This window comes from Mustela nigripes, chromosome 14, assembly GCF_022355385.1.
Source record: "Mustela nigripes isolate SB6536 chromosome 14, MUSNIG.SB6536, whole genome shotgun sequence".
Lineage (NCBI taxonomy): Eukaryota > Metazoa > Chordata > Mammalia > Carnivora > Mustelidae > Mustela > Mustela nigripes.
The window spans coordinates 35,404,867-35,414,463 of record NC_081570.1 but is presented as its reverse complement, the minus strand read 5'-3'; the positions used below and the strand labels follow the sequence as shown (position 1 = coordinate 35,414,463).

Here is a 9,597-nt window from a genome sequence, read left to right as displayed (position 1 = left end):
TTTGATTTGAAGGTAGGCCTTTTTTGGCCCTTATTGTCCTGGGGGAGGGAGGGATGTTTGGGGAGAAGGTGGGGGTGCCTTCTGAGCCCTTGCTAAGGGAGAGAACTGAGTCTGTTGTGTATTCTGAACTCTTAACTAGAAACCTGTCAGCTACTTCAGTCCATTATTTATCCAAGCAAGACCTCTCTAAGCAGCAGTACAGGATTGCCTGGGCATTCAAAGATTAACACTTCAAAGAAAAAAAAATTTTTTTTAAAAGATTGACTTGACAGAGCCAGAGAGGGAGAAGCAGGCTTCCTGCTCATTTGGGGCTCAATCCCAGGACCCTGGATCCTGACCTGAGCCAAAGGCAGATGCTTAGACTGAGCCACCCAGGCACCCCTTGACACCACTTTTTTTTTTTTTTTAAGATTTTATTTGATACAGAAATCACAGGCAGAGCAGTAGGCAGAGGGTGAAGCAGGCTACCCGCTGAGCAGAGCCTGACACTGGGCTCGATCCCAAGATCCTGGGATCATGAGCTGAAAGCAGAGGCTTAACGCATTGAGCCACCCAGGCACAACCCCGCCCCCCCCCCGCCCCCCTCTTGAATAAGCCAGACATTGTTTCAGTAGTGCTTTACATGTATTTATTCATTATCTACAAAAAGCCTATGGGGCAGATGCCATTAGTGAATGATAGCCCTTTAGAAAGCCAGTTTTAAGATTGTGGGGGGAGGGTCAGAGTGGGAGAAGCTGTCTCCCTGAGGAGCAGGGAACCAAATATGGGGCTTGATTCCAGGACCCCAGGATTGTGACCTAAGTTAAGGCAGACATTCAACATACTGAGCCACCCAGGTGCCCCCAAGACTTTATAACAAGAGAAATGCTACACAGGAATAATCCATATTCCAAACCAGGTGGGAATTCTGGGTGTTTTAATTTGTTTTGACTAAATTCTGAGCCTTATCTTCATTGAAGATCTCTGTAATTCTTCTATCAAGAATATACCTAAAATTAAACCTTGCCTTGCCGAAAAGCAAAACAAGTCCCAGCAAGTACCACTTATCAGTAGGGATCTGGGGAGGGAGGATGTCAAGGGCCAGGGGATGCTGGTGGTGAGACACGGGAGCTGAGCCAGCCCTGGACTCTGCTGGGATTCTGGGGTTTTTTGGGTCTGAGTACTGTAAAAGGTAGTTCAGCAGGCCTAGAGCTAGGATCCTCTGAGGGCTGGGTCAAGCCCAAGAAGGCTAAACGTTGGGCAGGTGGAGTGGAAAAGTAAGCCTTCTGCTCTTCTGAGTAGCGCTCCTGTGGTGTCACAGCATCCCGGTATGTCCAGTCACGCCAGTGGAAATTAAACCCTTCAAGCAAGGTGATTCGGTCAGCTCTTTTAGGTACACAGTCCAGAGGCTTTGTGGGTTGCAGATCTGGCACCTGTATTCCTGGCAGGAGCACCACTCCTCTGATGGCAAACCAGCCCCCATATCGGGGGTGTATACACACACCTGATATGTGCTGGAAGAGGGTTAAAAAAAAAGCAAGGTCATGGAGGTTACTAAGTCCAACTACCATCATTGCAGACTAGGCTTGTTCAATTCCACTGATTCCACATTGAACCTCTCTTAGAGCTGGGCTCCCCCATTTCCTCTCCCAGATCACCCTTCTCATGACCTTACTGTGGCCATGAGGAAGGTGCATTCCTTAAACTGAGCCACCTCCCTTAGCTTCCCAGTCTCCCCACTGATCTTCTAATCACTGCTCTAACCCATCCTGTAACCAGATTTTTAAGAACAGCCTAGGTTCTCTGAGCTGATGGGTTCCCAGGTAGGCTCCAGAAAGCATGTGGTGTCTGGCTCCTGACCGACCTGCCATCCAGACACCAATACCTGACATCTTTCTCTGGTACTGTGTCTACCAAATCCCTTACCCAGGAGAGAAATGTTAAGAGTTGGTATCTTGAGGGGCCTTCACTATTTTCTCCCAGTCCCTACGCATTCATACTTGCCCTCTGACCTGGTCCCCCCAGGGGTCAGCCTCCACATCCTTTCGTTGGTAGTAGTAAGCAGCCCCTGCCACATGAGCTGCAGTCTGGGCCAGAATCTTGGGGCGCCGATTGGGGTGTACCTCATAGTCAGCGATGACTTCGATTTGCAACTCTGGGAGGTTCTGGGATAGAGATGGAAGCTCATTTCAGCATGAAAAGAATCATGACTTTGCCCCAGAAAGCTCTTACTTGTGTTAAGGTCCTGTCCTCAGAAATCATTTGAAGTTAAAGCATGACCTTAAACTTGAGTGGCTGCAGAGGTCCACTGTGAAGAACATGATCTGTCCAGGAGGGTCCACATTTGAAAGGAAATAAGGTCTTGTTCAGAAGCTTCTATGATGAGGGGCTGGGGCACTTACGTGGTGCAGTTGGTTGAGTGTCATATTCTCAGTTTCAACTCTGATCTCTGAGGGTCAGGAGACAGCCCTCTGTGTCAGGGTCCACCCTCAGCACAGAGTCCACTTGAGATGCTCTCTCCCTCTGCCCCTTCCCTCTGCACACTCTCTAAAATCTTTTTTTTTTTTTTAAGATTTTATTTATTTATCAGAGAGAGAGAGGGGGAGAGAGCGAGCATAGGCAGACAGAATGGCAGGCAGAGGCAGAGGGAGAAGCAGGCTCCCTGCTGAGCAAGGAGCCCGATGTGGGACTCGACCAGGAGGTTGGGATCATGACCTGAGCCGAAGGCAGCTGCTCAACCAACTGAGCCACCCAGGCGTCCCTCTAAAATAAATCTTTAAACAAAAATTTATTAATGAGGGGTGACTGGTCTCTGCCTTCCAGAGTCCCAGTGTGGATGAAGACTTGGCCCAACTTCAGGGAGATACAATGTATGTATATGTATTTTAGGTGCACATGTGTGGTGGGGAAATACTTCAGGTTTAGGGCAAAGGGGTGAGAGCTGCTTGGCAGATGCTGGGCTTATTCCTATTTCATTGGGAGGCCAAGAGAACTCTGGTTTGAGGGTCATATAATCAATTGCCCATCTGAGTAGGATGAATGAGATTGATTCCAGACCTGGGGATTGCTAGAAGTAGGTGGCTGAAACGGGGGTAAGAAAGCAGAATGGGGAGAGATCGTAATGTCAGGGATGGTTTTCGGATATCCTTCTATCTGGGAAGTGGCTCTTGGGTCTATGTAGGTCTAGTCCTGCAGTGAGCTTAGAGGAGCTGGAAGCAGCTACAGGTTTGGAAGCTGGGGGAATATAAAAGCCTTGCTCACCTCTCTAACTCGGCCCAAGTGGTAGGCCACACATTGGTCCACAGGGTCAGTCAGTCGTTGGAGGTGGCAGCTCTGCAGGAACGGTTTGAGGGCCTGGTCAAACATGGCGGGTGTGCTGAGTACTAGGAAGGCCAGGGTAGGTCCTGGCAGGGTTAGGTGGAAGGCTGGAGGCAGGAGTGCATTATACCATGCCACCTGGAATAGAGAGAAAATTCAGGCCACATAGGAGGGCCAATTTAGGCCTCTGCTAGGCCCCTACCTCATCCTAGCATTCAAGGCCTCCTACATTTTGCCTCAGGCTCCATTTCATTCATTTAGTCAATGTATTTGTACTGATCCTGAGTGATGTGTATTTATAGGGGGACTTCTCCATGGGGGAATATGACAGGGAATTTGGAATAGAGAGGCAGAACATTCATGAACAACTAGGAACCAAAAGAAATTATACCGCAATTAGTGCAATGACCGGACCAGATAAGGGTCCTGTTAAATTAGAAAAAGCTTCTTGAAAGCTGTTTTGAAGGGTAGGAAGGAATCTGACAGAATGATGGCGGGGGGGGGGGTGGAGAATCCATTATAGGTTATAAACAGAGAGGTCACAGGATTAGCAAAGACATGCAAAAAGGGCATATTTGGAAAACAGCAGATTGTCCAGTTTGATAGAAGTGAAGGGGAGCAAGAAAGGGGTGGATAGATCAGTAGGCATGAGATTATGACTGGCCTAGAGTACCAATTTAAGGAATATGGGTCTAATTTGGTGACGAAGGGCTAGCCATCAAAGACTTAAGGAGTAAACAGACATGATTAGTTTTAGAAAGATCTGGCTACAGTGTGGAGGATGGACTGCATGCAGAGTAACAGCAAGCAGGTTACTGCAGTAACCCAAGTGAGGAATCCTGGCCTGGACCACCAGAGCACAGAGGGGTTAGAAGGAAGGGAATGGATTAGGGAGATTCAGGTGACAGATTCCAAAAGTCTTGGTGTGTGACTGGATGTGGGGGAGGGAAAGGGTAAGAAGTAGGAGCCCAGATGACTGGCTCTGTTCAGTACAGTAATTCCCATTACCCACCCATGTCTACCTAACCCACCAGTCATTCTCACTCTCTCCATACCTGGATGGCCATCCACCACTACCTCCACACCTTTACTCAAGCTGTTCCTGATATTTGGGATATACATAATCGTCCGTCCTTCTTTTCTCATGTAGCTCAACTCCATTTTTTCTGATTAGTCCTTAAGCTAGACCCAACCTACCTCTTCCAGCACTGCTGTGGGCCACTCAGTGGAAGGGGTGGGAGTGGGCTGCTCTTAAGCATCAGGCAAAGGGCTCAAGCTGAGTTGATTTAGCTTTGTACAAGCACACAGCTTAGTACAGGGGTCACTGGATAAGGGGGAAATGGATCTACGTAAACAAGAGTAGGTAGGTGGTGGTGCCAGACTTCTGTGTCAGGCAAGTGCACAGTTTATGTATCAAGCCCAGGGCTGGTGATTGGCAACATCATGAATTATTCTTCTGTTGGTAGATGAACAAACCAGCCGATTGTTTGCTTGTTCAACAACAGGAATGCCCTTTCCTCCTCAGATGGCCTAATGTTAGCTACGCAAAACTTCCAGGCCTTGCCCTATCCTAATTCCTTCAGGAAGCTTCTAAAGTGACTGGCTCCAGAGGTCACTTTTTCTTCTGAATATGAAGGTGACAGGATCACAAAATCACTAGATTATGTTTCTCCCATTTATCAGTATGGCATTATATGGGCGTAAAAGGACAAAGGTGCGACCGTTTCTCTACTTTTTTTAAATGGAGTCACGGCTAACACCCTGTCCCGGTAGGTCAGAGGGACATAGGGCCAGGGGAGCTCGGGAAGGACCAAAAGACTCGGGGTCACGCCGGTAGCACCCAGGCCAATCATACACCTCGCCCAGCACGGCAGGAGGGATGAACCAACCTGGAAGGGGTAAACCTCGAAGCCAAAAGGGCACAACGTGTCCTCGATCTTCTGCTTCAGTTCTGCGACCTGCGGCTCCATAGCTCACGCTACGCGCAGAGCTTGCTGGGGAATGGAGTCTTGAGGATAACCTGGTCCGTTAAGTTCGAGGTACTCTGGACTCCATTTCCCAGGAACGACAGGGACCAGCAGCGGGATAGCGTTGACTTGGTGCAATGCATCTTGGGATATGTAGTTCACATGGTCCTTGAGAGCAACAGTTACAGAATCCAAAAGCCTCGGTTTCCCGGCAAGCTTCAGGGTTTGAGTGTTCGTGTCGCTTGCAAAACGTAGTTCGGTAGCCTCAATCGCCGGTTGTCTCCGTGAGAGACGAACTCAGTTTCCCAAGTGGCAGTGCGGCTACAAGTCCGAAGTCGCGCTTCCCGGGTCTGTAAGGAGTGTTTGAACCCGGTGGCGCCTGTAGTTGTTGCATGGTTCGGCGCGATGACGCCTGTGTCTTGGATCTGGAGTGGTCTCGACCAAGATTCGGCACTCTCAACTCTCACCTGATATCTGCGTATCAGAGTATTTCGCTTTCCCCCTAGTTTCCCCAAGCGCCGTTCCCTTGACTAGTCCCACTTTTGACCTGATACCTTTAGTATTCCATCCCCGATACCCACTCTCTGACGTGTGGCTTTACCGGGCTGTGCTTCGGGTATTCTGAGCTGGGAGAGCAAGGGCACAAGACGCCAGGACGCAGCCTCGCCAAAGGTTATGAGTAGGAGCCTGAGCTGGTCTGAGCACCTCGACACACTTCTCAATGCTACTGATGGAAATGTGGCCAGGATTAAGGTGAGGGGGCGCCTGAGGGCCCCCATTTGGAGTTTTGGGTTTAGGGACACTCAGAGCTTATTGGTCTGTGCATCTGTTTCTTTTGTAGCAGCGGCTGTATCCTCTTGGAGTCTCCACAGCAGGTAAGTGTTGTCCCTTTGCTACCCTCTAGCCTTTTCTCTTTCCAGGTTCTGCCTTTCTCTAGTGCCTGTACCATTCACTATTCCTTCCAGATTCCAATGGGTTTCTTTCCTGAACAGACATCTGTTTTCCCCCCAAAGATAGGCCTCAAAATTGTCCCTTACTTACTCCCTCAACAGGAGACCTGGCTGGGACCTGGATTTCCCCTCATCACTTGCCTCCGCAGACTGGAGTTCAAACTCGACAGCCTTGGGGTCTAGAGACTCTCTTTGTTCCAGAGAAGCTGAGTTGGGCTGAGGCCCACAGAACAATTTCTCTCTGGGATGAAGTTAGTATTCTGCGATCCCAGCTTCAATCCCAGGCTCAGGTAAAGCATGGACTTCTAGGTTTTATATGTGGTGTTTGTATGAGATGAGGATATCAGGGATTGGGGAAGTCCTTTACCTAGTAGCTCATGTAGTTTTTCTTGCCTGGGTAGGTGACTGAGGCACTAAGGCAGGCTGTGCGGGGGCTGCTGGAAGAGCAGGAGCAGCAGAAGTATCAGATCTGTGCTCTGGAAGGTATCTGGCCAGTTATTTTTTTCATATGGATAGCTCATTATGTATGCACACTATTTTGTTACACACCTTTGCACTTACTTGTGTCTTGATTTGCAAGTGGAGTGTCTGGGCTCTTGTACAAAGCTCTCAGAAGGGCTGACACTTAACTTGTCCCTCTACAGCTTCACTAAAGTTGCTGCAGGGGGGCCCAGAGCGGAGAGCCCTCCTCCTGGAGCAACGCCTGGAGGGGCTGAGAAGGGAATTACAGGTTCTTCGAAGCCAGGTGCAGGAACAGGCCCAAGCCCAAATACAAACAGGACCACGAAAGTGCAGTGCTTCTAGTGGCCTTCGCCAAGAACTGCAGAATGAGTATGTGATGGGCAAGTTCTCTCCTTCAGGCCTCTAACTCCTGGTAGTGTCCTCTGGGCTTGTTGATTGGCTTTATGATGACTCTGCTGTCATCTGTGCAGGCGGCAACTCCTGTGGGAGGAGTCAGAGGTTCTTCGGGAGGAGCTGAAGCTTCTGAGGGACCAGCTGAGTGAGTAAAAGATTAAAAGATTGGGGGTAGGTACAAATTCACCTGTTCTCTTTTCTGGAGGGTCTTTTTGCTATCCCAATAAGTGGCCATAGCTTTGATTGCTTGAGATACTCAGAAGTCTGGCCAAGTGTTTTGTCTTGCCTCCGGGGTGTGAGTCTAGTCTCCCCAGTCAGCTTGGAAGTTTCCCAGTAGTTACACCAGAATGCTCCGTCTCAGTTTTCAGCACCAGGCTGGGCACAAGGCATGGAGGGGAAGGGAAAGAAGTTGGAGAATAGCTTCCTTACATTTTTCTCTCATCTGAAGGCCAGCACCAGGAGCTGCTGCTGAAACAGATGGCTGAGGGGCAGCAAGCTCAGGCCCACAGCTCAAAGGTAGGGCTAGGGTTGGACCATTTTCTTCATATTTCCCTGTGGAGGCCCCTTCCTTTCTTCTCTTTCTATTCTGATCTGCAAGCAGGCCAGGATACTCTTTTCCACCCTTGTCTGTTTCTCTTTTCCTTGTGCTGACTCTATCTCTCTCCAAAACTCTTCTTCCCAAGCCCTCTTCTCCAGGTTGAGAAACTGTCATTGCCCACATGAGAGTTCCATGTGTGCTGCATATGCCAGTGGTGGGGAGGGTTATTATTCCTGGAGAGGGAGAGGTTTGGGCCTACCTGGGTCTGTGGTCTGGCAGATGTTGGAGCAGCTGCAAAGTGGCCAGGAGGGCAAGGGTCATACCCTGGAGGCTGCCAGGACAGAGGCACAGGATGTCTGGCGTGAGCACAACTTCCACAGGTCAGGGGATATGGGTGTTTGTGGAAGTGGAAGGGATTTGTCTCAGAGGCCAGGCATTGGGAACCAATATTTAGTTATTGTAGATTTTCAAAAAGATGTTATTTATTTATTTATTTATTTGGGAGAGAATGAGAGAGAGAGAGAGCATGAGCAGGGGACAGGCAAAAGGAGAGAGAGAATCTCAAGCAGACTGTTCTGAGTGCAGAGCCCAGTGTGGAGCTCGATCCCACAACCCCAAGATCATGACCCAAGCTGAAATCAAGAGTCAGATGCTCAACGGATTGAGCCATTCAGGCACTCCTCAACTATCATAGATTTGACATTGGTTGGTGGGGGTGTATGAGTGTCTGGGTTTCAGCCCATAAAGATAATACTGGGCATTCTTTACTTGATACAGGGTCACTGAGGTATCTTCATATGTTTAGAGGATGAAGAGGGAGGAGACTGGAGTTCTGGCCTCAGGATGGAGGACAGTTCTGTGCTGAGAGGGTCCCCTTGTCCTACAGTCACCATCTCTGCCTATGATTGTTTCCCTTTCCAGGACTTCCGTTCACATCTTCCAATCTAACCTGCCTGTGGCTGCCACCTTCGCCATGTCTCTTTCTTCATCTCGCTCTGAAGTCAGTCTTCCGGACAGTTATAGTAGCTGGGAACATTTAAGGAAGCTAGGTGGAGGTAAGGGCAGGGATCCTAGGTGTGGGTGAATCTGAATCTGAAGGTTCATGGGTGTCTGCTGCCTAATTTTTTGGTACTGGGTAGAATGGAGTCTCTGCCTCTTTTTTTGTGGATCCATCATCCTCTGTTATTACTTATCCCAAGTTAAACCTGTATGTTCCTCCTCATCAGGCGGGCACAGGGCTTAGTTCGGTATGTATTATAGTGCTTGCTGATGGTTTGTTTTCTCTTCCTTTTCTCTCTTAGATCTTCAGAGGAGCACACTTTCTAAACTGGAGCCCAGCAGCTTACAGCTCTAGGCCCAGAGCCTTGAGCAGGAGAACCTCTTCTTTAAGGGCCTCACAATGTTCCTGAGTGACCTGTAATGACTTGTATGAGTAGTTTTGCTCACTTTTCCCCTCCAAGGCCCTGTTTCTGGCCCCCTCTAACTCTCTTCTCTTGATCTAGCTAGTATCTGCCCTCCTTATTGGGGCTTGTCACTGCCTGCCCATCCTTGGCCACCAACTGCAATAAAATGTTTTAACCCTTCCTGATATCTTCTGTGAGTCAGCACCTACATGGGATACTATACCTTTTCTTCCTCCTGTTACTTGACTGCTTCCTGCCATCTCTCTCTGAGATCCAAGTTCATAGATATTTATAGTTATACCTTCTGAGTTCAAACCCTGCGCTCAGTGGAACTTGGAAGGAAATGAGAGCTCCCGTTCTGGTGGGTAGGATGAGGTAGGACAGTGCTCTGGGGCAGTATTGCTGTAGGGATGCAGAGGAGAGCAAGGCATTCAGGTAGGCCCTGGATCTGAGTAGTAGGAGGCTTCCTCTTCTCATCTCCAGCTTCTGCCTCTTAAGGCTTACTTCAGTCCCACCATACCTCCTCAACTTCAGCAGCCCAACCCAGCTTACATTTCTGTAGCAGTTTCCTGTCTCTTTTCTTCCAG

General features: G+C 49.1%; 2 protein-coding genes across 4 annotated transcripts; one reads left to right on the top strand and one right to left on the bottom strand.

Moving 5' to 3' along the window:
• Positions 1-614: 614 nt before the first annotated feature.
• On the bottom strand, positions 615-5,300 carry MMACHC (metabolism of cobalamin associated C). 2 transcript variants are annotated; one of them, XM_059374577.1, is made up of 4 exons: positions 5,187-5,300; positions 3,241-3,435; positions 1,992-2,144; positions 615-1,493 (listed from the first exon to the last, which is right to left on the bottom strand). In XM_059374577.1, exons 1-4 carry the CDS (start codon positions 5,265-5,267, stop codon positions 1,074-1,076), a joined length of 849 nt encoding a protein of 282 aa, XP_059230560.1. In that variant the 5' UTR covers positions 5,268-5,300; the 3' UTR covers positions 615-1,073. The 2 variants fall into 2 exon arrangements, with proteins under 2 accessions (XP_059230560.1, XP_059230561.1); XM_059374578.1 differs by having other exon boundaries at positions 2,103-2,144.
• Positions 5,301-5,522: 222 nt separating this feature from the next.
• CCDC163 (CCDC163 homolog) lies at positions 5,523-9,195 on the top strand. Of its 2 annotated transcripts, none has more exons than XM_059376503.1 (10): positions 5,523-6,017; positions 6,109-6,139; positions 6,317-6,504; positions 6,616-6,697; positions 6,859-7,045; positions 7,147-7,214; positions 7,518-7,585; positions 7,887-7,987; positions 8,529-8,662; positions 8,909-9,195. In XM_059376503.1, the coding sequence occupies exons 1-10, from the start codon at positions 5,940-5,942 to the stop codon at positions 8,959-8,961; spliced, it is 990 nt and encodes a 329-aa protein (XP_059232486.1). In that variant the 5' UTR covers positions 5,523-5,939; the 3' UTR covers positions 8,962-9,195. The 2 variants fall into 2 exon arrangements, with proteins under 2 accessions (XP_059232486.1, XP_059232485.1); XM_059376502.1 differs by having other exon boundaries at positions 5,524-6,017; positions 6,106-6,139.
• Positions 9,196-9,597: the final 402 nt, after the last annotated feature.

What these genes read in the sequence shown, in the direction of transcription:
- CCDC163 (XM_059376502.1), top strand. Translation starts at nt 5,940, where the DNA reads ATGAGTAGGAGCCTGAGCTGGTCTGAGCACCTCGACACACTTCTCAAT. An exon ending in GAAATGTGGCCAGGATTAAG is followed by an intron (nt 6,018 to 6,105) that starts GTGAGGGGGCGC and finishes TTTCTTTTGTAG; the next exon opens with CAGCGGCTGTATCCTCTTGG. An exon ending in AGCTTCAATCCCAGGCTCAG is followed by an intron (nt 6,505 to 6,615) that starts GTAAAGCATGGA and finishes TTGCCTGGGTAG; the next exon opens with GTGACTGAGGCACTAAGGCA.
- MMACHC (XM_059374577.1), bottom strand. Translation starts at nt 5,267, where the DNA reads ATGGAGCCGCAGGTCGCAGAACTGAAGCAGAAGATCGAGGACACGTTG. An exon ending in ACTTGGGCCGAGTTAGAGAG is followed by an intron (nt 2,145 to 3,240) that starts GTGAGCAAGGCT and finishes TCTCTATCCCAG; the next exon opens with AACCTCCCAGAGTTGCAAAT. An exon ending in CTGACCCCTGGGGGGACCAG is followed by an intron (nt 1,494 to 1,991) that starts GTCAGAGGGCAA and finishes ACCCTCTTCCAG; the next exon opens with CACATATCAGGTGTGTGTAT.